At 38.8% G+C, this 26,891-nt stretch overlaps 1 protein-coding gene across 1 annotated transcript; it reads left to right on the top strand.

The window, feature by feature from the left end:
- Positions 1-1,367: 1,367 nt before the first annotated feature.
- Positions 1,368-26,781, top strand: LOC103476707 (multidrug resistance-associated protein 4-like). Its single transcript, XM_008429221.2, has 31 exons — positions 1,368-2,694; positions 4,180-4,290; positions 8,236-8,356; positions 9,297-9,521; positions 9,599-9,688; positions 9,767-9,930; positions 10,267-10,392; positions 12,180-12,429; positions 13,670-13,777; positions 13,862-13,951; positions 15,119-15,310; positions 15,542-15,636; positions 15,872-15,958; positions 16,316-16,412; positions 17,307-17,495; positions 17,859-17,996; positions 18,815-18,852; positions 18,935-19,044; positions 19,105-19,251; positions 19,491-19,570; positions 19,935-20,085; positions 20,166-20,285; positions 20,359-20,469; positions 20,806-20,906; positions 21,720-21,911; positions 22,144-22,299; positions 24,194-24,283; positions 24,360-24,532; positions 24,614-24,719; positions 25,425-25,559; positions 25,637-26,781. Exons 1-31 carry the CDS (start codon positions 2,618-2,620, stop codon positions 25,712-25,714), a joined length of 3,948 nt encoding a protein of 1,315 aa, XP_008427443.1. The 5' UTR covers positions 1,368-2,617; the 3' UTR covers positions 25,715-26,781.
- The last annotated feature ends 110 nt before the right edge of the window (positions 26,782-26,891 follow it).

Genomic DNA, 26,891 nt, shown 5'->3' with positions numbered 1-26,891 from the left:
TCCAGCTTTCATAAGGCTTTCCTTCCTCAAACGTTGGCGGAACTCTGTAGTTACTAACCATCCTCTGCTACCAATGTTAAATAATAGAAACAACTAGTTTCTTTACTCAGCTTTATTCCGCCATGTGCATCCTACGCACAGACGTGCACAGAGAAACGAAGAACACAAACCCATTACATATGCTCCTGGCATAACAGTGCTCCTAGTGGGTGGACATGTAATACAAATAAAACAAAGGAATAACTTAAACTCCCTCAATTAAAGTGTAAGAAGTGGTTTTAAATAAAGTAAGTGTGATTCACCTGGTAATGACAGGAATTAAGAAACTAAACCGTTCTCTTGAAATCTTTATTTTTCAGCTTGAGGAGACGTTTTTCTGGAGGAGTGCAGCGTCCAGGGATCGTCTCATATCTAATAACTTGTTAGGACAGAACCTGCACTGCAGGTATTTCAGTTTGAGCCCATTAAGACGTCCTCTTGCCTTAAAGTCACGTTACATCAGACCTCACAGAGCTCCAGATGTCACAACACATCTGCTGTAATCACTCCTGGCTTCCTCATGTCGGGTTGCAGGTATTTGCACAGCTGAAGCAGTCAGGGCGATATGAACAACCTGTGGTGATGTAACAATTGACTGATGCAGTCCTGTCATTTTATTCTCAGGAGTTGACTTTGCAACATAAAAAACTGTTCTGCAACCAGAACCAAAGTAATGTGGATACATTTTATTTCAGATCCTGTGTGTCTTTTCAGTTTATTACACATATCTAGTGTAAAGTTTATTAATGCCTTCATTCAGGTTCAGATATTTAACACATTGCATCTGTGAGCATCATCAACCTGACTCTCTTACTATGGGATTCTATACAAGACCTCAGATTTACAAGGTGAGATTACAAAGTCCAGAAGTGGAGATTCGTTCAGCTGAAGCTTTGATGGCGTGTGAGCCAGGTATTTAGGGAAGTTTATGATGGGACAGGATGTAATGTCTCCCTGCAGATGTGGAGAACAATCAGCTTTCTCAGCTGAAAATAGAAAAGGTCCAAGAATGTTTTTGTTTTTTTGTTGTTTTTAGGCTGCAAGCAACTTTACATTATCATGCAACTATAGGATTTTTGCACGAATAATAAAGAGTGTAATGTGTGGCTCTAAAAAACGTGCTACACAGCAAACAAGTGCTTCATCTTGTTTTAAGATGAAGCACTTAAAACAAAGGATTTTTGTCAGCATTCATGTTTTAGTCTCATCAGAAGGCACTGCCCGTTTCCTAGCAACCCCAGCAGAGCCTAGCCTGTCACCTAGCAACCCCAGCAGAGCTAGGGGTTGCTAGCTCTGCAACTGGGGTTGCTAGGTTGTCCCAGTGGTGCTCTAGCACGTTTGGTCAGCTGGTTTTAGTAAAATGAATGCAAACCTAAGATAAATTATCTCTGCGTTTTAGTACAAGAGCCTTTCGTTTGCTGCGAATTTTGTAAAGTTAACTCTTGTTCTAAATATATCAGCCTTACACTGTAAACATGTTTTCTACCTCCTGATTTTATTGTAAAATAAGAAGTAAATTAAAACTACGAGTTTTGAAATACCAGATTTGTAGCACGGCTGTTAGTTACTGTTCTAAAAGGGAAAGAGAGACAAACAGCTTTGATAAGTAAAATCTACCTGATCGACTCCAGGAGGCTGGAAGGAAGAGTTTATCAGTGTCAACACATAATTTTTGCGGTTATCTTTGTGAGTTGTAACTGAATATCCAATGTGAGTGGTTGTTTAGGTGCTTCTTTAACCGATTGTTAGAGTAATGAGATTAAAACTAAACTGACTTCAATCACATCTGCTAAAAGAAGCTTTGATCCCATTTGGATATTGGAAACCTGAAATCAAAAGTGATTAAATTGATTAGGTTGTTTCAGTTGCAGCTTTATGCTTTTATAAAGCATTGTTGTTTCATTGATACAATATCAATCGATCAATCAAATTGAACTATCTCAGCAAAACGTAAACATTTATAACATCTATTATTACTGCTATGAATTATTGTCATTTTTCTCCTTGAAATACCAACATTTCCTCTTGGCTTCATATTTCGGTCTGTCTGATTACGTAATTTTTAAATGATAATTTAATCAGTTAGGGTTCTTGGGTAGACTTTCTACCAAATACTTTTGGATGGTTTCTTCTTACTTGAGTAAAAATATGTTGACGTGGTGCTGGTTTTACTTGAGGACGTTGTTTGGCTGCTCTATCTGTGTAAAATATTCCTATTCTGAGCCTGAAGTCGCGTTTTAAAAACTCAAACGCGGCGAATCGTTTCTCATGTGATCGTCACGACCGCAGTCATTGGCTGGACTGGGGTCACATGATCAGAAATATGTAAACACGAACCCAGACTCCGTAGTTCGCCTCGGTAAAAACAACCGAAAGTGAAGCCGATTATCCGAGGTGAACAATCTCACTTTCCCTTCCAGCTTTCCTCGTGTTTGCGCTGCGCCGTTTGCGCACCAGCTGACTGCAAAGGCGCAGCTGCAGCGAGCCTATAAGCTGAGTCTCCGCCTGCGTGTCCTGTCAGCGATTTGCTCCAGGGTCTGACAGGAGCGCAGCCGCCTGAGCCGATGACAGTCCGAGCATGGAGAACCCGGAGAAGGGAGGCAGGAGGAGGAACCCGCTGGCCACCGCCAGCCTGCTCTCAAAGCTGTTCCTCTGGTAAGAGAAGCGGCGCGGCGCCAGGAAATGTTTCTATGTTACTGTTGTTGTTATTACTGCAAACGAACCGGGGGTCGGTGCTGATCAGGTTTGGTTCTGCAGTTCTGAAGTCTTTTGAAACTTTGTGAATAACTTTTTCTCACCCCGCCGCTAAAAATATTCAAAATGAAAACAAGACTGTGGGACTGACAGCTGCGCTGAATGTTCCGTCTGTACATGACGGGTCATAATATGCGAATTTATAAGACGTTTCCTAACCACGTTGTGGTTAAACGTGCTTTGTAAGACATTATTGCATACATAGCACTTTTAAATATTTATTAATTGAACTTAATTTGATCTATTTAAAAATGGCACCAATTTTTGTGCATTTTTTTTAGTATATTCTGGTCAATTGTAATATCAGGCTAAGATGAGGTTAAATTTTATTTACGTATTTAAGAGAAATTTCCTCTGCTTTTCTGTAGAGGAATTTCTACAAACTCTTGCAGAAAAACTTATATTTTGTCCACTTTTGTTTGTTTGTTTTTTAGCTTGTGTTCATTTTACTCTACTGGTCTCATAGTTACTACTTAGTTTAGATTATTATTATTTTTTGCTTCGTTTCTTAGAAAAACTTTTGATTCCATAATATTTTTTAAATCTTGCTTTCAATTATTGTTTTGCCGCATAACCCAATTTTTCTTGAGTTTAAAGTCTAAAACTTATCGTTTTAATTTGATGAAAGTTTAGACACTTATAAGTTTCCTAGGCTGGGTGTAAACTCATAACTTGAGTTTTCCTCTCAGGATCCACAAAAAACTGGATCTGAAACAATTCATCTGATTAATTGGGATGAAATTATGAATTAAGTCAGTCAAACAAATTTTTATGCAGAGCATATTTCATAAAAAATAACTCAACAATTGTGAAAACTAATAACAAACGTAACATTTTGTTAAATAAGAACATTAAAATCCACAGTAAACATCAAATATCTTGATCAATATTCCATTTATTGTCAATCAAAGGCAGTTCTGACCAGAGTTAAAGGAACTCAGTGTTTCAGCAGTTTTGCAGTTTTCTGGAACTTTGTTCCAGATTTGTGGTGCATAGAAGCTGAAAGCTGCTTCTCCATGTTTGGAGATTATTGGAATAACAGTCAACTAATTTAGTAATTGATTAATCGTTAACTGGGATAAAATGACTCAAAAAAATTTTTTTTGACCTGTAATTGAGCTGAAACTGTAAAAAAAAGTGGCATAGTTCAAGTTTTATCACATTTTAGGCAATAACATTTTTTATTTTTTTATTTAAAAAGAGGAATTTGTTTGTTTATTTCTAATACTGTATAACAAAAACTTAACGGGTTAAATGAAAAATCTTCAGAATTAAGACTAATAGAATAATTGATAGCTAACGTAAAGGTTAGTTGCAGCCGTATGAACAGCTGTGGTTGTTTCGGTGCTGCTGGGTTGATTTGGACTCTTTGCGGTTCTGTTTCAGTTGGTTGACGCCGCTGATGCACCGCGGTAACAAACAGCGACTCAACGAGAGCGACATGTACGGCGTTCTGCCAGAGGACGGCTCAGAAAACCTGGGAGAAAACCTGCAGAGGTAAACAGACCTGGTTACTTTACTGATGAACATAAATGACTGAGTGGAGATGTTTGGACGGGTCCAGAATGGGAGCAGAATGGGAGTTACCACCTGATCTGGACGATCCGGTCAGGTTTAATCTGGATTAGTTTCCCCGTTCAAATCGTCCTGAGGCTCTGAAAGTTGATCCACATTTGGTAAAAGTCTGTTTTTTGAAATCTTTTACTATTTGCAGTTCAGGTCAATTTTGATTAAATTTTTTATTTGTTGCTTCTAGTGTGTGTTTTAACTCACCGTTAAAATAAGAAGGGAAATATTTGACAACTTTCAGTTAAAAGTGACCAAAAATTTCATCTCAATTAAAGTCTTGAATGTTTCATTTGGATTAAAATGATTGTCTATCATCACTCTACTTATTCGTATACTTATTAATGTTGTTTTTTGATTTATTTACTTAATTTTTAAAAACAAGAAAACATGTGCATATCTTATTTTTCTGTATGAAAAGCAGAAGGAAGAAGTGAACACTTATTTAATCCTATCTCTTATCTCAATTTAATGAAATTTGTTACTTACCGATGCACTAATTATCAAAAATGTGTAATTAAGATGTGTTGTAATATTTATGTGCCTTTTCAAAAGAACCAATAAAGAATTTATATTATATAAACAAGCTGACTTTCATAACAAGACAAGAAAATCTACAGACACTTAATAATAATAACAATATAATAACTGAACCTATAGCATCAGAATAATGACCAACTTCTTACCAATGTACACCAGATGATTGTTTGCTTGTTTAGGGATCATAAAATCTTTTTTCTTGATGGATTTTAATATTGTTTGTGTTCATCTTTTGTCTGAACAAAACCTAGTAATATGTTTTGCCCACTTACTATTACACACTTTGATTGCGGCAAAAGTTTTCCCTGGAAATGTTTTCTTGCAACACAGAAAGTCAAAGCACTCATGTCCAGTCAGACTTTTAGGATTTTTATCGGCAGCTTGTTCAGGGGAAGAGATGAGTCGATATTTCTCCTTCTTAAGTAGATCTGATCTCTGTGGTGCTTTTCTAAGGTCATGATTCCTGAAGCACTATTTCTATAATAAGAGTCTGTTAAACTCTACTGATGTCATGCCCTGTGAGATTAATCATTTATCCCCCATGTGACATAATTAAGAAGCAGTTTATTGTATCAGTTTAAAGTAAAGCACTAATATTTTTGCTTATTTAAATCTGTCCATTTGGCCTAAATATAGAGAACAAGCAGATTAGCTGATGGGTCCAATTGAGGGCCTGTTTCTAATTCGCCCTGTGTGAAAGCTGAGCTGTTCTGGTAACACATTAGTTATTTTTTGAGAAAACAAATGGAATCACGAGACCAAGGAGCAGATCAGACGGGTCAGGGAGAAAGATAACAAGAAGTTTAAATAGGATTAGCTTATAAAACAGCAACTTGTTCTGTTAAATCCTTTATCTGAGGAGGTCAAGAGAGAACAAATAGTCAATTAAGAGTCAATAGAGATCAATAGTTAATATTGATTGTTTTTTTTGTTGTAAACAGCTGAAAGGGAGCTATACTGGTGGCATCACCTTTCCTGTTTTGTCCAGATTTCACTCCACAACGTAGTTATTAGGCACAGTAGCAAAACCTGAAACTCCTGCTGCACATGTTACTTAGCAGGTTGTTGCTAGGTAACCAAAGAATTAATGGGTTGCTAGGTAACCAAAGAGTTAGTTGACTCCACCAACCTAGCTTAGCGCGTTGTGAGAGTTATGTATTATCTATTGATACTGATCACGTGTCTATCGCCTGTTACTGGTACCTCAATTATTTTTGTGTTGATCTGTCACATCAAATCCTAATAAAATGTGTGGAAGATTATTTATTTTACTTGAGGAAATGTGAAAGTTCAAAAGGATTTAATAATTTAGTGAGCTGTGAAATTAGCACAGCAGCTTCTTTGCCTTGTTTTCTTGTCTGGGTTTGATCAAGAGTTGTACCTCACAAAAACATTTGGGATCCATGTAGGCATCAACAGTGAGCTGAATTTCTGGAGCTTGATGTTCTGTCAGACTTTGGACTGCAAGTCGAGCTAAAGATTAGCTCTATTATTTAATGCACTAATTAAGCAGAAAAACCCAATGCTGTCAGGATTGGCTGACACCACAGGTTCACCCTAAGGTGAGAATCTGCACTGCCCAGAGAAACCTCCAAACACTCAACAGCTAATATGGCATCAAACATTTCAACCTTCATTTAGTGCGTACAAAAAACTTTGAAGAAAGAAAACCAGAACAATTATTTGTTTATAGGAGAAGACACAAGTTTATATAGTCTGAAAGACCACAATATATTTGGAATATTGTCTTTGGGACCAATGAGCCTTGGCAGTTGTTGGTTCTTGCCTTTACATTCCTACATTTACATTTTTATGTCTGACAGGCGTTTTTACATTTTGACAGCCGATGATTGAGAGTGATGTAATTTTTCTTGTAGATTAATGAAGAGTGGTTTGTCAATTGAATAGGAAATATGCTGTGTAGGCAGTAACTTGTAGACACTTTGGTTTAGTTAAAGGGAGTTCAAGCTTCAGTGGATTTGAGTTCAGTCTATTATCTTTTGCTTAGTTGGGAACAAATTCAGGACAGAAACCCTGACATTCCTTCTCACTTGAACATGCCAGACCAGAATAGATTTATCATACCTCCAGCATGTCCTGGGTTTACCCAGAAGTCTCATACAGGTGAGACATTCCTGGAGAACGTTCATCAAGAGGCTCCTAGGACTTGAACCATTGTAATCAATTGCCTGAAGTCTATGATTCCTGTTGCCAGGGACTTTGAATGGAAGAGAAGTGGTTCTCCTCCAATACCTTCATTTGGAGATGTTGAATTCTTCCCAATGAGACAATTGCTGCCCTTCAACTTTGACCTCAATTTAGCCTTACTACGACCTCTCCTGGGCACAGAGAGGATCATGGATAAAGAGTACCAACAAAAGCACATAGTCATCGAGACCTTGAGACTCCCAAACAGAGAGGAGGGTTCCTGTCAATGGCTGTGATTGTTGTGATCCAGTTCCTGACACCATGGACAACATCACCAACGTTGGGTAGCCCCAAATGGATACCCGACATTGGGTAGCCCCGGTTAAGTCCAGAGATAACTGAGAACAAGCTAACCTAAGCCACAGGCCTTATCTTGGTGATATGAGAACTGGTTAGCATCTGTATTAGTGTCTCTATTATTAATAGAAATACCATATTTGGATAAATTAACTTATTTTTGACAGTATATGTACAAGCCAGGAGAGGCAGTATCATGAAGTGGTGATGGAGTGAAGTTACTGTACCAAACATGATCTCATAAGTCTGGTGATATGGAGTTTGTTTGTTCTTAAAGGCATTTGAGGTGAATCTCCAGTCAAGTTTATTTGTATAGCACATTTCAGCAACAAAGAAGTTCAAAGTGCTTTACATGATAAAGATGGTTATATGATATTCAACCACTTTAGCTTGTGTGAGTGATAAAGTTGAGATGTACTCATTCAGAGTGCAACTTCAGTGTTTTCTGGTCAAACTTTTCCATTTCTGGCTTAACAATTAAAACAGATTAATAAATTTAACTGGCAGCCAATCAGAAATATGAAATATGAAAAAAAAAAGTTTTCCTAAATTTCCCATTTGTGAGACAATAAATTGTATTTCTATCTTGTGTTGCCATCTTGAAGAGGTTATTTGAAACAGTGAAATGTTGTATCATTCACCAGTCTGATTAGATGCTGCTATGTTAGTGTTTGACCTGCTCTGAGTAAAGATTTACCAGGTTTACTGTTTGACACTGAGTCAGCAAATAAACTCACATTTACTCACTCAAGCCTAATAAATAAACATGAAATGCTTTCGTTGGAGACTTATTTGTTTTAATAAAGAATAAATCCATTTGTTTTCTCCTAGAATTTGGACCCAAGAAGTAAGAAGTGCAACAAAGGAACTCCGGGACCCAAAACTGACCCGGGTTCTCATTAAGGCCTATGGGAAATCCTACGCTTTAGCTGGGCTGTATGTTTTCTCACTGGTATGTTCTGAAAGTTATTTATATTTGATTGATAATTAAATCACTTCTGGATTTATATTTACACCTTAAATTATATTTTTGTCCTAAATCGTAGATTCACTTTAAAATGTTTGATCAGAAACAGATTATTTATTTATTTTAGTTGCATAAAGTAGCTAAATTACATTGTCATTTATTGTCTGGTTCTAAACTTTAGAAACATGTTGTCACACTTACAGGTTTTAGATCATAAAACCAACTTTTTTGTCAGACTAAGATAAGCTGAGTAAAAACAGAAAGCAGCTTTTAAACGCCGCTCTGATGAGAATATGTAAGAAAAAATGGCTTCTAACGCTTTCATATTCAGTCGATACACCAAACACTTGGTTTGATAAGACGCAACTAAATGTACTTTAGTTACCTTAACTGGACTCAAACTGGACTTTTCTAAAACTTGACTTAGGAACAGAAACACAGACGCTACTATAAAAAACACTCAATCAAATGAAGGAGGCAGTTCAGCCGTTTGATGAAGAGGAGGTGAATCCAAACATTCGGTGGATCAGAAATGGAAAAATCTGCTGATTGGGTGGAACATGTTTCTAAATAAATGTTTATTTCATTAAGTGGATCTAGTTTTATAGACACAAGGCTGTGAAAACAGATGCATCTAGAGTTAATCGTCAAATTTGAACCATTTCACAGCTACGCCTCTGATGCGTTCAGCAGGTGTTGTAGTTATTTTTTCACTTTGTCCACTTTAGTTTGGATAAACTTGTCACCCTTAAAACAAATAAATCATATTTATTTTGTATTAAAAAGGGTTGTTTGATGTTAAAATCCAATTTAAATAAATTGTGATATTATCACAACTCCTTTCTTAAAAAATTTAAATGTTTTTCCTTTTTATCGTCAAATGTTTGCATGTTTAAAACTAACAGTTTCTTTCTTTCTCTTCCAGGAAGCCATTAAGGTTGTCCAGCCTCTTCTTCTGGGGAAAATAATTGAGTATTTTGAGAAGTACAACCCAGACGATGCTGCTGGTCTTTACGCAGCGTACGGCTTTGCTGCCGCCATGTCCGTCTCCACCTTCGCACTGACGATCCTCCAACATCTTTACTACTACCAGGTTCTCCGAATTGGCATGAGGATTCGAGTGGCCATGTGTCACATGATCTACCAGAAGGTCAGTGAAATATTTAGACAGTCTGCACAGAAATACTGGATTAAATTGTTCCATGACAGGAAGATTTCTCCCTCCAGGCTCTGCGTCTCAGCAGCGAGTCGATGGGACGAACAACCACCGGGCAAATCGTCAACCTCCTTTCTAATGACGTAAACCGCTTTGACGAGGTAAGCTAATGCTAATGCTTAGCTCAGCTGTCCAATGTGAATTCTGTTTACGCTCACTGGTTTTGGCCGTCTCTGTAGATCATCCTGAACCTGCACTACCTGTGGGTCGGACCGCTTCAGGCGCTGGTCATTGTCGTTTTCCTGTGGTCTGAAATCGGCCCTTCCTGTCTGGCCGGCGTGGCCGCCGTCGCCCTCATGATGCCGGTCCAGACGTGGTTCGGAAAACTGTTTGGCATCTTCAGGTGAGAAACAGGAACACTCACTCTTCATGCCTACAAAAAGTGATTTTAATAGTTTGGGCTTTAGTTTACTTTCATTTGGTTGTGACATGTGCCGTGTTAAATCCTGGCATTGAACATGGACAAACTCGCTTTTGAGGTTATTCCCATTCAGATGTTGTCAATCTGGTTTGTTTTGCTGTTTAATAACGAGTCATTATTTTACATGTTGGCACTGAACAGGAGTGGATTCCTGGAAACAAAGAAGCATCTTGAGATGCAAACAGAAGTTTTCTTCTTCCACATTTGCGATGGAAGCATTTCTTTCTGAGGAACCTGAAGCGCTTCGTGTTTCTGCAGGAGCAGAACGGCCGTCCTCACCGACAGCCGGATCCGCATCATGAGCGAAGTGGTGTCTGGCATCAGGATCATCAAGATGTACGCCTGGGAGAAACCGCTGTCGGCTCTCATCGCTGAACTCCGACGGTAAAAATTAACCTCGTGTCTCACGGTGAACGGAGGCTTTCGGAGAAATTAGTTTAACTGTTGTCAGTGAGGAATTAAGAAATGATCTCCTCCTTTTGCCTCTTCACACATAAAAATGGATTTATAAATGTTATTAGACGATTTAATGAAAACAGATTATATAAATATGATTATAGTCAAACAAAATGAGCTTTAGCGCTATGATACAATGTTTTAGTCTTGAAAGATTTAAATATTTTTATGTTTTTAACTGGAGTTTAAAGACAAAAAACAGTTTCAACTCAAGAGTCGTTCACAGGAAATCCATCTAAAACCAGATATTTATTAATTAATTTAATTTAGTTTATTAAATTAAACGTCTCAGTTCCTTCAAGAAGAGCTTCTTTTTAATTTTTTGTTGCTTTATTCTTGCACAATGACATTAAAAGGAGTTCTGATTCTGAATTTAATCTGAATTTAAAGGTATAGCTACGCCATAATCTCAGTTTAAGGAGGTAATAAACAGCGTGAATTAAATATCTTAAATGAAAGATTCAACATTATCACCAATAAAAAAAGTTATTTTTTAGTTTTAGACTAATTCACTTTTTTCAAAAAAATTACAAAATACCTTTTTTTAGGAAGGCGATAAAAACTAATTCATTTTGCTCCATGTTTCAATGTTGGAATAATTTATTTAATCTATAGTTCAGATTTTTGTTGCTCTGTTTTTTTCCAATCGTCTCCTAAATCAGTTCACGTGTAAAACCTCATCGGTGCAGAGCCTCAACTTTGACCTCATGAACTCATTTTCTCTAACATGAATTAATGATTAACAGATTAACTCGTTTTATGAAACTCAGATTATCTGGAATCCTCCATTGTTGCTTCTGACGTTTGACCTTTTACCTCTCCTTTAACCTTTGAACCTGTGAAATTCTTGCACAAAACTAAAATTTCTTATTTTTTTCATTGTGTCTGAATGCAATTTCATCTGCAGTAACACATCAAACCCCTGTGAAGCTGCCACTCAGAAACAAAAATAATGAATTTAATACTTGAGAGGTATTTCACTTTGTGTTCACTGGAGGTAAAAGTAGGTCAGGAATGCTGAACGTTCCTCCTTGTTTCGTTTCACTTCACCCTTTAGATCTCGTCAGACGTTGCCTGAGGAAATCTTCAGTTTGTTTCTCGTAGCTTAAGATTCGATATTGTAAAGAAGCTTCTGCAGCAACAAATCGTTTCCATTTATCCTCAGGAATCTCAACCAGTGGATGATTTGACAAGCGGAAAACCTGAAAAGAAATCTGCCATTTTAAACTCTTTCATTAGGATATTAAAACGTACTTAATTGATCATTTATCAGGTTTTAGCTGGAAGTTATTTCAGGAAACTGGATTTAGAGACTTTCTCCTGAGCAAAGGAGAAAAAAAATCAGTTTTTAGATGTTTGATCAAACTACAAATATGATGACAGCCAACTTTTAAAAGTTCCCTTAACTTCCATTCCAAGAAAAAAAGCAAAACATTCCCTCATACTAAAGTCATAAATGCTCATTTTGGCATTGATGGAAGCCTTTCAGTGAGTTTTATCTCATCAAAGCTCTTCCTCTACAAACCAGATACGATCTGTTTGAGATTGGATGCTCCAGGGAGGGAGAATAAATCTGTCCTTAGATCTGCGCTTTAAAGCAGATTTATGTTTGAAATGTACAGAAGTTTGTCCTGATCTTATTCCTGACAAACAGCCCTGGGTGAAGCTGAAAACTGAAGCCTGTAGAATCACATCAGACTGTTTTTTATTTCCAGGAAAGAAATCTGCCAGGTTTTGAAGAGCTCCTACCTGCGCGGACTCAACATGGCTTCCTTCTTCGCCAGTAGCAAGATCACGGTTTTCGTGACGTTCGCTGCCTACACTCTGCTGGGGAACGCCATCACGGCCAGCAGCGTGTTCGTCACCGTGTCGCTCTATGGCACCATTAAGCTCACCGTCACGCTGTTCTTCCCTCTCGCCATCGAAAAGATGTCAGAGACCATAGTGAGCGTTCATAGGATTAAGGTGAAGTTCAACTCTACTACAAACTGGATTAAAAATCTAATTTAGTAGTTAAATACAGCAGTAGGTTGATCAAAACATGCAAAAATCTGTCCATTCAGGATCTGAGCAGCATGGGTGACTTTTATATCACCCATATAAAAGTCACCCATGATTGATGCATATTCTACACATACATATTAGAAACACTAATCATGCTAAAATTAGCATATTTTCAGATTAAGTACTTGCATTTATGTCTGTTTTGGGTGCAGCAGCTTGTGCTATCCACATTAATGGATATTAATGGGTTTGGAAATAAATTCAGGCAGTAAAAGTTCATTTCTGCATTTAACAGTGAAAATTAATGAACACAATTTTCATCTCCACTAAGAACTGGAAGCAGCTGCAAACCAGACATATTGTGCTGTAATATCTTAAATAAAGATACTTTTAAGACTCAACATTCGGGTGTTGGGGTCCCAACACAAAGCTTGAACCTGCTGATGACCCGGCTGGATTTCATTGGCCTCTGCAGTCACATGACTGGATTTAGTGGAACATAAGATTTGTTTCATAAATGAGCACAAAGAAACGAGGCGTTTCTGAATAGAGACTTCCTTTAATCATGTTTGGTGAAAAAACATTTTATTTACTTATTAACACATCAGGAAATTGTGTTAATATAACAGTAAAACAATGTTTAAAGCAGTAAAAGAATTGATTTGTTCTTTAGTTAGAAATATTATCAAACCTGTCTCAATAAATTAAAACCAACTCAGTTATTTCCATTTGCATGATTTAATATTTTTCTCTTTTTCTACCAAAAACTGGATGATAAAGGTTTTTGGTCTCACCTTACTATGTTTCTTGAAGAAAAACTTTGTTTATCATAATTCATTTTATTTGCTGTCTTGTTTGTTTATTTTGCATATTTGAAATCTCTTCCAGTTCCAGTGTTAAAACGTTCATTAGAATTGAACGTTTATTAATCTTTGACAATCTGTTCTTGCTTTATTATCATTATGTTACTTGAAAATGATCTCAAAACAACAATATTATCGTTTATTGTAATAACTTCTGGGATAATTTATCGTCCAGTATAATTTATATGGGTAAAACTGAACATGGCTGCACAACAAAAACAGACACAGCTTCTGGTTTCAGTGATTTCCTTAAGAAGCAGGAATAAAAGACTGGAGGACAAAATGTCACCTGCGTTTTGTTATTTCTGAAAATCTTTTGTTTATTAACTTCCTTCCAGAATTTCCTGACGTTGCAAGAAGTGGAGCGAAGAACCTTTGAACTGCACCTGGAGGAAATGAAGGAAAGCGCCGTGGCGATGGAGAAGCTGAGCTGCTGCTGGGACAAGGTTGGATTATTGTCCACAGGGAGTTAGTGCTTTTGGAAAATGTTTGGAGGAAAGAATTTCATCTCTTGTTGTTGGATCTTCCAGACTCTGGACTCTCCGTCTCTGCAGAACATTTCTGTCTCAGTGAAACCGCATCAGCTTTTAGCTGTGATTGGACCCGTAGGGGCTGGAAAGGTCAGTAACGGGGAGGTCAGAGGTGAGACCATTGGACTGGTTTTGTTCGGCCCCCAACTGCAATTAAAATGTGATCCAAATTTGACCCTACATGCAGATGGAGAGTTCTAACTTTCTGACAAAAGTATTTGTCTTTTTATAGCTAAACTTCAACAAAAGGTAAAACCAAGAGACTTACTGAAAAGTGAACTTTGCTGCATCAAAATCAGGTTTCATTCTTTATTAAACTTGACTAAATTTACCAAAAGTGACTCAAATTAAAATAAATTTATTCAATCGACCCTAAAAGAAACAGAAAACTGGATGCATTTCTTTAATACAGCAAACATGCAAAATTCACTACAGTGCATTAAGACCATTGTCGAGAGAAAAGGAGTCAATTTACAACAAAACACTCTGAAAATGTCAAAAATACATCAAAAACATCAACATTTTCCTGAGACTAATCTCTAAATTTCTGAGTTTTTTGGTGAAATTGACATTTACTCTGGCATTTTATCATTTTATTTTATTTATTATGGCCCACATTTGATAAAATCCATTTTAAGTTTTGGATCTACAATAAATATAAAAACATGTGTTGTTTGATAGGTATTTTCCTAGAACCTACATAAAAGAACCACAGACAACGTATATGAATTTTATGACTAAACTTTTGCAAAAGGAAAATACTCTGTCAACTGCTCTTCCGAGCCGTTCACAGAGCATTCTGAAGATCTTTGGGTAGAGCTTGTCTTTTATTTTCAAACTTCAAAGAGGGAGGATAGGCAAGATAGACAGCAGAGGAAACAGCAGAGGTCGTAAAACATTGTACCCAAACACAGCAAAGGTCGTAAAACAATTTAACATCTGTCCCATGATCTGAGCCCGGTTCAAATCTCGGTCAAACTGTTTCACATAAAGATAACAGGCAGCTGTGACCCCCAGATCAGTTCACACATACAGTTTAAAGAAGAGAACACTTTAAACTGACTAACATTAGACTGAAATATGAACTAAAGTAACAACAAAATGATAATACCAAAACATCCCTATCAAATATTATTTAAAAAGTGGACTCCTTTACTTGCCTGTTTTTGGCTCAGGTGACAGAAAGTTTAAACGCCCCTGAGTTACTTGGTCAAACTGTCCTGCCTTCCTGTTGCCAACGTTTTCTTCCTGCCTCAGTCTTCGTTGCTGAGCGCCATCCTGGGAGAGCTGCCGCGCGACGCGGGCGTGCTGGAGGTCAGAGGTCAGCTGGCCTACGCCTCCCAGCAGCCCTGGGTTTTCCCCGGAACCATCCGCAGCAACATCCTGTTTGGGAGAGAGCTGAACCCGAAGAAGTACGAGGAAGTCCTGCGCGCCTGCGCCCTGAAGAAGGTGAGACGCCTTCACACGTCTTCATGAGTGTAACAGGGTTTTATGTTAACACTATGTAGATGTGAAGTGTGTAGGAATTTATTTATTCTTTGAATCTGTTTTGTTTAGTCAACAAGTTGCTTCTCTAGACATTTATTTCTATATCAAACTAACTGAACAGAACTCTATTAAAGATCTTTGTCCGTCTTGCAGCTCAAACCTTTTTATTTTTTAAATCTTGTTGCTTTTTAGGATCTGGAGCTTTTTCCTGATGGAGATCTGACTCTGATCGGGGACAGAGGAGCCACGCTGAGCGGAGGACAGAAAGCTCGCCTCAACCTGGCCAGGTGTGGAGACAGTCGCCGACATCATCAAGTTTCATGAAGAAATAAAGACTGTCAAACAATTTTGCATTTAGTTTCACACAGAAACCATAAATTGCCTCATTTCCTATTAGGACGTCTGGACATTTCACTTCTCATTTCTCTGTAAATGATTCTGACCCAAATATTTGTAGGTATTTTTATACATTTAAATGTCAGCTGACATGATTGAGTAATTAAAACCAAGCTGTGTTTTCAGAGCTGTGTACCAGGAAGCAGACATCTACCTGCTGGACGATCCTTTAAGTGCCGTCGATGCAGAAGTTGGAAAGCATCTTTTTGAACAGTGAGTGGAAATTTCTCTGTTGTTAATCATTAATTCTTTAGAATAACATCCAAGTTTCATATGTAAGAAATAGGTTATTAAAACTCAAAATGAACAGTAGATGATCTGTTAACAAATCACTGATAGATGTTTGATGTTTCTGTATTAAAAGCCTTTTTAGTGGTTTTATAACTGAGTTTTAGCTTTTTTTATGTTGACTTGTTACAACAGAGGAACAGAAAAAGCCGGAGGACCAGATTATTACTTGTCTGTGTTTGTTTCTGGCTGCCACGCTCCTTCGCCCCTTCAGGGTGAAATAAATACGCCTTGGCTCATTTCTCTAAATCGCTGTTTAATTGGTTGTCTGTCGATGTTCAGGTGCATCTGCGGGCTGCTGCAGAACAAATGTCGTGTGCTGGTCACGCACCAGCTGCAGTATCTGAAGGCCGCAGACAAGATTCTGGTCCTCAGGGAAGTAAGTGTGGAGAAACTGCTGCTCTTTTTTGTATGGATCCATTTCAGCGAGACGCACCCAACCTCCTGCTGGAGGGCAGAAAGCTGTTGCCTAACGTTGGCTAGCATTGGTTTTAGCTGTTGCATTGTCAACATAACACGTTAAATCTCAAATGTATGCATATAAAACAGAAAGGGTCGCAGTGCTTTGCTGCTAATTGTCAACACTATGACAACTAAACAACAAGGTCAGGAAAAAGTTTTAACTAAGAGAAAAAATATGGATGGAGAGGGAAGTAGGGATTATTTATGCTAGCTTGACTGTGACAACCTTAGCATGTAGAGGTGGTGTGGAATTTGGTGCTTTGGTTTAGTCACAAAATAAAAACACCAACTGTGAGAAATCATCAGTAGAGCACCACTGTGTTAGATTAGCTAATAGCAGCAGCTAATCTACCTCTGTGTTAGATTAGCTAATAGCAGCAGCTAATCTACCACTGTGTTAGATTAGCTAATAGCAGCAGCTAATCTACCTCTGTGTTAGATTAGCTAATAGCAGCAGCAGCTAATCTACCAGATTAGCTACTTATTAATAATCACACATAAAGCCTATAAACTTAAAACTTGAACAGACTGAATGTTCTGTTCTTTGTGTGGGACATATTTCAGTGATTTTTGGTGTTAAATCCTGAAACATAGAGTCGCTGTTGTGGGTTGCTATGGCAACGAGTCTGCGTGTAGCCGACACAGAGATCAATAAAAAAAAGCGGTTTTGAGTTGTTCTTCTACTGTTACTTCTCCCTTTGCTGTGGCGCATAGCACTGGTTTCAGAAGAATGCGTGAAATATCTGGATGGAAACAATAACATGCAAGAGGAAATATGAAATAAAATATGAAACATCTTGGTGGCCTGCAGGGCCACATCATGGGTCAGGGGAGCTACGGGGAGCTGCAGCGCTCCGGCCTGGACGTGGTTTCACTGCTGAGGAAAGACGAGGAGCAGGACTCCGATAAACTGTCTCTGCACAGTCAGTGGACCAACTTCTCCCACAGTTCCCACAGCAGCCTCCTGCCAGCTGACACCGGAGACTCAGACCAACTTCCTGTGGGTATATTTAAAAAATTATATTTTGATCCTTTTATACTGGAAAATTAGTTTGTCATGTAACTTTGTTACTAAAACAAGACCGTCTATGATTCAACGCATGTGATTAATCTGCATTAATTTGATTTAACACAGATTAATATTTGACCTAGGGTTACCTAGGCAACAGCGTCGATGCTTTTAAATAGTGTGGTAGTGTACTCTGATATTTTTTGGCATTTTAATTGGTTGGGGTGCTGCAGGAGGAGGAGCTTTGATATTTATACGTCAAGTTTTCAAAGTTTGGTATTAACTGTGATTAGTCACAGCGCTGCAGTTTGATTAATTTGATAATTGGTGGTTGCATCTTTTGTTGCTGCGCAGGTGGAAGCGGCTCCAATGCTCGCAGAAGAGAGTCGAGCAGAAGGAAACGTCGACAGCCACATTTACCTGAAGTACTTCACTGCCGGCTGCAACTCTCTGGTTCTGCTGCTCATCGTTCTCATCAGCATCATAGCTGAGGTTTGTGTCGTCATAGTGATGCTAAACCTGGTTCCTGATTGGTGAAAAATTCATTGTGGAGGTTTAGTTTCTATGGATCTATGTGAGCCTGGATAAACCTTGAGACCTGGAGTGAAAACTGAAGGAGTAAGTTAGTCTTATATGACAAATCAAGTTTAGTTTGTGAATAAGACAAGTACTGAAACGATTAATCATAATGAATTGATTATTGGAATAATCGTCAACTAATTTAGTAATCAGTTAATCATTAACTGGAGACTCCAGAAAGATAAGTTCACTGAAGGAGCAAAAACACTCAGAGCTGCAATGAAGACAAAACACTTTGTATTTCACATAAAAATAAAAACGTTTATCTGTAAATGTGTTTTACCCGGAAGTCAAGTGGCAGTTTTAGCTTCACCTGGATTAAAGTATGGAAAATAAATAAATAAATAAAATCTCCACCTTTTTTACAGAAAAGGATTAGGGCCACTTAAAAATAAAATAAGTGAGTTTTTCCTCAGAATTATGAGATTAAAATCAGATTTATGAGAAAAATGTCAGAAATATGAAGGAAAAAAGTTTGAATTCTTCATTTTTCAGTGACCTAATCCTCTTCTACACTTTATAACTAATCGGTTAATCCAGAAAACAATCAATAGATCATCCATACACCTTATTGATAAGTGAAGCAGAGCTTTTCACATGCAGCAGATGGATCCTTTGCTCATTCAAGGAAGGAATTGAATTATTCATTTTCATCCTTTAATGTATTTATATTACTTAATAAAACATAATAATAGTAATAATTACCTGGTGACCTTGTTGACCTCCCACAGGTTGCGTACATCCTGCAGGACTGGTGGCTGGTTTACTGGTGAGCGCCGCCGTAACGTTTCTGCTGTGAGCCGCCGCAGCACGTCGTGATTTTAATTGTATTTTTTCTGCGTCGCTCCCAGGGCGAGAGCCGACGTCTCCAACAGCTCGGCTCCCGTCGTCAGCATCAGAAATGGCGCCAACGCCACGCCCACAGAGCTTCATCTTCCCTTCTACCTCGGCGTTTACTCAGGTGAGCCTCACCTTCCGCGGGCGTAACCACGGCAACGCGCTGACGCTAACCTCGCCGCAGGTCTCACCGCGGCCGCCGTGGTGTTTGGTTTTGTCCGGAGTTTACTCATCTTCCACGGTTTGGTGAAATCGGCCCAGACTCTTCACAACAACATGTTCAACGCCGTCCTTCGCTCTCATGTTCACTTCTTCGACGTCAACCCCATCGGTGAGCCGTCACACCGCAAACACAACCAATAATGCCGAGTACCTTTGTGCAAATAACTTATTGAACTATTGAGCTAAGATAATATATGTTGCTCAAAAGTTACTGGTTAGGTAATTTTCTCTTATTTAAACTGTAATAAGATAAAAACTAATTGGTAATATTTAGTATTTTTGTAATGATGTTTCATAGATATGCTGCATGGATAAAAACTCATCATCTATTGTTTTCTTTTGCTTTAGGACGAATTCTCAACAGGTTTTCTAAGGACATCGGCCAAATGGACTCCATGCTGCCCATAACCTTTGTGGATTTTTACCAGGTGAAAACTTAATCAATACTTAATAAAACTTGTCATTAATGTTGTATATTAAATATTAGACATGAATAAAATTTTCTAAAATCAGTCTACAAGGATACATGACTAAAACATTTAAAAAGAAAAAAATATAATTTTTTTTTTTATCATTTGTAGACGTCTGTTTGCCCTAAATGATAATTTATGATTAAACCCTCAAATTTAAGTTTCTTTCAAAAACTCGTGCAAATCCAATAGTAATCAGACATTTGGCTCTGCTAACTGTTCTTAAATTGTGCTTCAATAAAAACAAGATGATGAAGGTAAATAGTGAAATGCAGTCAGACGTGTTTGTTTTTTAAAACCTCACCGTCTGTTTTCCTCCCAGCTGTTCCTGCAGAACGTCGGCGTCGTGGCGGTGGCCGCCTCCGTCATCCCTCTCATCCTCGTCCCCGTCGTCCCTCTGCTCCTCTTCTTCCTTTACCTGAGGCGCTACTACCTGCACACGTCTCGGGACATCAAGCGACTCGAGTCCACAAGTACGGCCACCAACCGAAACAAATGCCAAAAATGGAAATGAGTGAAATATTGACCAGTGGTGTTGATGTAATTCCTGCAGCTCGCAGTCCCGTCTTCTCCCACCTGTCGTCGTCTCTTCAGGGTCTGTGGACGATCCGAGCGTTCGGAGCCGAGGAGAGGCTGAGGAAAACCTTTGACTCCTACCAGGACCTGCATTCAGGTCCATAACGCCTCACCTGTAAACCTGCAGCTGCGTCAGAAAGTCAGGTTTGATTCTAGTTTTTCTGCTCCAGAGGCCTGGTTTCTGTTCCTGATGACCTCCAGATGGTTCGCTTTGCGGCTCGACAGCATTTGTTCCATATTCATCACTTTCACGGCGTTTGGCTGCATCCTGTTCAGAGACGGTGAGGTTTGGGAATCAGAAACCGGTTCAAACCAGTTCAGGTCCTCAGAATTGTTGAGCTTCGTTCAAATTTCTGTCCTGTCTTTTGTCATTAAGCTGCCCTTTAGCACTTAATCGAGAAGTTTTCCCTTCAAAATAAAAGCTTCAAACCGTAAGAATATCCATAGTTGGAGTTTTTGTTAAACTTTCATAAGAAACTGATCTACAACATTTTTTGTTGCTGTGGTCCTTAAAATATCAAAATCTCCAATCAATTTAATATTTTGACATTTTTAAACATGAAATGATTTTTAATTTGATCATTTTGAGAATTGAAAACCGTCGTCATGGTTCACAGGCCTGGAGGCCGGGCAGGTGGGGCTGGTTCTGACCTACGCCGTGACCCTGGTGGGAAACTTTCAGTGGACTGTGAGACAAAGTGCAGAGGTGGAGAACATGGTACGTAATGAGCCTTTAAAGATCCACAATGCTGTTGAGGCCAAAAGGAAATATCAGAATCTGACAGCAAACTAAATGTTGAAGCTTCCCAGTTTGCATCCCAGTGTTTACCAGTTTATTTAAACCTGCTGGTTTGTTCCAGTGTCTCAGGATTCAGCAGCAGAGTCTCTGTGCTGCAGCCGCGACAAAAGATCATAAATCTTTGGATATTTATGACACACAAAGCAAATCCAAGTCTCTTCAGCTTTTCCACATCGTGTCAAATTAAATCGAAAACCTTCAGCATATTTTATCGGATGTCGTTTGGCTCATCATGAAGATTTTTGTGTTTTGTTTTACATTTGACTCAGTTTTCAAAAGGAAACAGAAAACCTGAATAATTGTTTCTAAATAACAGAAAGAACTAGTCCCAGAGCATGATGCTGCCACTGCCATCACGTTTTCATCCGTTTGACTTCTAGACTCTGGTGGGAAACAATCTGAAAACTTTTTCAAGGATCTTGTTTTGCATTTATCACATGTATATAGAGAAGTGACTCCAGATTTTCCTTGAGATTCTCTGTGACGTTTCTGTGATCTGTCATAAAAACATATTTTTACGATCTCTGCGTTGATGCAGGTTTGGTTTTGTCTTCTGCTTGTTGAATGAAAACTTGTTTTTATTCATTAAAATGTGATGGAACTGTGAACATCAGAAACCTGCATGAAAATGTATTTCTTTTCTCACTTAGTTAATCTGACATTTACCAGATTAACTGGACGCTTACAGCTTTCAGCTGCGCTTTGATTTAAAGACGTTTGTCACATTTCCAGATGACTTCGGTGGAGCGAGTGGTGGAGTACACGGAGCTGGAGAGCGAAGCACCATGGGAAACGGAGAAGCGTCCTCCTCCCGATTGGCCGAGCGATGGGGCTGTGACCTTTGACACAGTCAGCTTCTCCTACACCGCAGACGGTCCGCTGGTCCTGAAAGACATCAGGGCTGCAATTAAACCGAGTGAAAAGGTTTTATTTTCCAGAAACTCCCTCATTCCTCTTATTGATCACATAAACGTTTCATATCAGTCGGTTCTTGGTAATTGTTGATAGTTAATTATTTTTTGACATGTAAGCCGTTCAGAAAAATACAACCTTATCCAACACTTTCAGGTTTTATTTGACTCTTTCCTTCCTGTTCACACTGATTTGGGGATCAACTTTAAATCCCAGTTTGTTTTTCCAAATGATTTTATTTCAGTTGGGGATCGTCGGAAGAACCGGAGCCGGGAAAAGCTCCCTGATCTCGGCTCTGTTCCGCCTGGCAGAACCCCAGGGAAAAATCTACATCGACGGCGTTTTGACCTCTGACCTCGGCCTGCACGACCTGCGCCAGAAGATGTCCATCATTCCTCAGGTGAGCGGAAACGGAGCGCGGCCTGGTCCAGTGGTTCTGTTACCCAGGATCAACCCAGTACTGAAGGCAGAGATCACAGTTTGACCGGGAGCAGCTTGGAGTCGGACTTTGGGCCAGGCTCTCCAGGTCACGACCCAAACACACACACACACACACACACGGTATGTTCAGCCGGTCAAAGATTTACCGCCAAGCGTCGTCGTCCTCAGTTGCTCTGTGAATTATTGTCAGTGCTGCTTTAGTCTATTTAAAATCTGACTTTTTAAATTCAGTGTTGCTGTTTTTATTTGTCGCCATTTTCTTTGACTTGAGTGGAACTGGAGAACATTTATGGAGAAAATTAAAGGTGTTAAACTCATGAAATACATAAATAAAGAAATGATACACAAACTCCATTCTCTCTGCTCACAGATTAACAGGAAGACATTTAATGCACATCTGCGGATTCACACATCTCATTTTCATTGTCTCATTTTTATTGTCTCAGAATCCAAAATGTTTCGTCTTTTACTGCTGACATCGGTTTTTATACAGTTGTCTTCTGTTGTGTATTGGGAATCTTTGGCCAATGGCGTTACTGGACCTCGCTTGAGCAGCAATTCTGGCTCCGTCTTACACTGGATGTGTTGGAAGTTCTGAGATTTTGGGGTTTTGACTTCATCAGAAGGACAATTAGTCAAGTTGTTGGTTCTTTATCTGTCCAGAGATTCTTCTCCATTCCTGGCCGACTTTCTCGCACGCAAGCAGGGAAAGACGTTTGCCAGAAGTTTCTTGCACAACAACTTACCTTTTCCCTCTTTAGCGATTGTTTATTCCACATCTCTCCAATCTGATTCCTTCCTGACTTCTAGGTCCAATTGACCCAGTTCGTTTGACCCAGTACATTTCTTTTCGGTCAAAACATCTTAATGTGAATCAACCAACAACAGGATTTTTAACTATTAATACCTCTACACCTCTACACATTCAGGTTTAAAGTCTGAGGATGTGCTCAGAAAAACACAACGTAAACCAAAAAACGTTACATATGCAACTTAAAAATAATGGTGACAATCTAAAGGTTACTTTAAATTTAGCATAAATACACAGTTTAAGTTACACAATATTTAAAGTTCCTACTTATTTATTTAATTAATGTAGCTTGTGGCTGTAATAAAGTGCTGCTAGCAACAAGATATATTTTACTGTTCTGTCTTTTGCCATTAATCTGCCTTTTGTTAACACTTAAACCAGAAGTATTTCCTTCAAAATTTCAAAATAAAAGCATCAAACTGTAAGCCAGACTTTTTTAGTTGCATTTACTCAAGTAAGTTATTGAGAAAAAACTTTTAGGAGTATTTTTACTTTTTAATTGTACCTGAGCCGTTTTTAACCTAATAATTCACCAGACTCAGAGAAACACCTTCAGTTTGTGTTAAAGCTTCATGAGGTTTAAATGGAAAAAAAATAATAATAATTAAATTACTTTGCCTAATTTAGTTATTTGTTGTTACTCGTACGAAAAATTTGCATGTTTTTCCTTAAAATCTTGGGTTTATATTTTGGTCCGTCTGATGATGTGTTTTTTAAATATGAAGTGATTGATAATTTGATCAGTTACTCAGTACTTGAGTAAACTTTTTACCAAATTATTTTTTACTGTAAAATAATTTTTGGACGTCTACTTTTAACTTTTACTTGAGTCAAATATGTAGAAGTTGTGCTGCTTTTACTGCCCACATCTAAAACTAAATAAAGTCAATAAATGCAAAGTAAGGACACAAACAAACCAAAAATAATAATTTAGAGTGACATATAATGGATATTGTGTTGCACATGAGTTCAGGTATTTCAGCTCAGACATTTAAAGGATCATTAACGGTTTAGTTTAGTTTGTTTTCCCTCCCACCTGAAGGACCCGGTGTTGTTTACCGACACGCTGAGGAAGAACCTGGATCCGTTCGGCCAGCACTCTGACGAGGAGCTGTGGAAAGCTCTGGAGGAGGCCAGTCTTCACAGACACTCACCAACTTTAGCAACACACACACAACGACCGTCAGCGACGCCCATGTTTCCCTCAGGTCCAGCTGAAGTCCGTCGCCGAGGATCTGCCGGGGAAGCTGGAGACGGTTCTGGCCGAGTCCGGCTCCAACTTCAGCGTGGGTCAGAGGCAGCTGGTGTGTCTGGCCCGAGCCGTCCTGAGGAGGAACCGCATCCTCATCATCGACGAGGCCACGGCCAACGTGGACCCCCGGTACGCTACGGAGAGAACCACACACACACACACACACACGGAGGTTAGGTCAGATCATAAAACATGTTTTTGTTGCTGCAGGACAGACGAGCTGATCCAGAAAACCATCCGGGAAAAGTTCAGGTTCTGCACCGTTCTCACCATCGCTCACCGCCTCAACACCATCATAGACAGCGACCGCATCCTGGTGAGGCTTCTGATTGGCTGATCGCTCTCTGCTTTGTTTGTTCACACCTGGCCCGTTTGGTCCACTTGAGTCCAGCTCCAGTTCATCTGGGAAGGTGCTAATCCAACTCTGGTTCACCTGTGAACCTGATGTTCAGTTTGGTTGAAGTGAATTCTGGTCTGCTGCAATGATGACTCTGATCCAGATGCTGCTGCTGGAGCTCTGACTAAAACCAGGAAGTTAGAGCGGATCACCCAGTTCTACAGTCCTTCCACTGAGGGAATAAACTTTAAAATATGTTGTTAGTTTATAAATCACTGAACAATTTAAAGATCTGCTGTATGTAGAAGCAGCATTCAGCTTCTAGGCACCACAGATCTGGAACAAACTTGTAGAAACACAGAGTTCCTTTAAGTCTAGATGAAGAAGCACAGTTTGGATTTGCTTTTGACTCGGTGAAACATTGACCCAAATACAAATACTTGATGTTTATTTGGTTGATGATGGCGACAAAATGTGAAGTTTCATTTGGTTTTTTTTAAGGTTTTGTTGGCTCTTGTGGCCTTTATTTAAAGTAGTTTGACAGGAAAGAAGGTAATGAGAGAGAGAGGGAAGACATGTAACAAATGTCACCAGGCTGGGAATCGAGCCTGCAACCACCGGCATGAGGACTAAGGCCTCAATACGTCAATACCTCAATAACTTTGACTTGCGTTGTGCCTAAAGGTTCTTGATGGTGGCAGCATCCAGGAATTAGACCGACCCTTCGCTCTGCTTCAGAACCAAGATGGCGCCCTGTACAAGCTGGTCCAGCAGACGGGCCAGGCCGAGGCGGCCGCCCTGCTGGAATCAGCCAGACAGGTGAGGAGGAAATGTTTTTATTTCTACCTCTGAGTAAATCTTCTTCATTCCCGTTAACAGAACCAATGTTTCCACAGTCTGCACACCGAACCCAACCCAGCGACTCCCAGGACCCGAGAACGGAGCAGAACACTCCAGAACCAAATGAAACGTGAAGTGGACGTTCAGGCATGTGTTAGAAATGTCTGAACTGTTCAGTTCAAAAGGAGAAAATCAAAACGCAGAGTTTTTACAGACATGAATGTCATATTTATATTTTTAACGTAGGAACGACGGCCACTTTAGACGGTTTGATCTCGCGATTCACCGATGATCTGATGTTTAGTGTAGTCTGTGTGGATTAATTTCAAATGTTTTAATTTTTTTAAACAGGCATAAATGTTCAGAATTATAAATGTACCTGATAGCTCTGCAGCAGTGCAGCTCATTTAAATACACCAGTAGCTCCACTAGTTTAATAAAAGAAACTCAGACTGATGAAAACAAAAGGTCGACTACCTCAGCTAAACGTGTAAATAAACGGTGGCAAACATTAGAAACAGTTCAGAAAGTTTGATAAGTAATTGAAAATAAATAGTAAATAATGAAGTAATGTTACACAGAGCACAAAATATTAGAGGGAAAAAAAACAGCTTTTCATTGACACTTGATGTTTTTTATATCAGGACTGAACCTGGTATGAATATTTTTGGAGCCAGTTTGTCCTTCCACTCAACTTTCCAAATTATGCATCGAATTCAAATGAACTACATCAGGAACTACATTATTTTTAGAAATTAGTTTTTTAAAATGTTCTGTTTTATGAAAATGCATGTGTAGAGAAAAGAATAGTAAATATACCAAAGACGGATGAGTTTTTAGTTGTAATGACGGTTCAACAGAAACCCTGCGGCGGCTCAGATTAGCTCCCATCGTTCACTGATTGAAGTAACTTTTTGTGACACTTTACAGTCTAGTTTTATCTAAATAAATGTATTTTAAAGTAAAACCAAAATGTATGTAGATAGAGTAGAATGATGAAATAACCTGTATAAATGTCTCTGTTGTCTTTTCAGTGTTTATCGTTGTCGGTTCCCATATGAAACGAGTCGCTCGTCTTCAGATTTCATGTGTATTTCTGTCTTTACACTCCAAATGCTAATTTAATTCCTATAAGAAAGAAAGAAAACTGTTATCTGTGAATGTAAACTGTTCAATTTTTCATAAAGTGGAGTTTGTAAAACTTTGATGTTTAGTGTTTTTGTTTGGTAGCTGAATTAATTTGTGAAGAGTTACTGAGAAATTTGACCTTGGAGAGAAACTATGGACTCAGATGAGGAGATAAATCTGCAA

This window comes from Poecilia reticulata, linkage group LG2 (assembly GCF_000633615.1).
Source record: "Poecilia reticulata strain Guanapo linkage group LG2, Guppy_female_1.0+MT, whole genome shotgun sequence".
Taxonomy (NCBI): Eukaryota; Metazoa; Chordata; class Actinopteri; order Cyprinodontiformes; family Poeciliidae; genus Poecilia; species Poecilia reticulata.
This window is presented reverse-complemented; position numbering and strand designations above follow the sequence as displayed.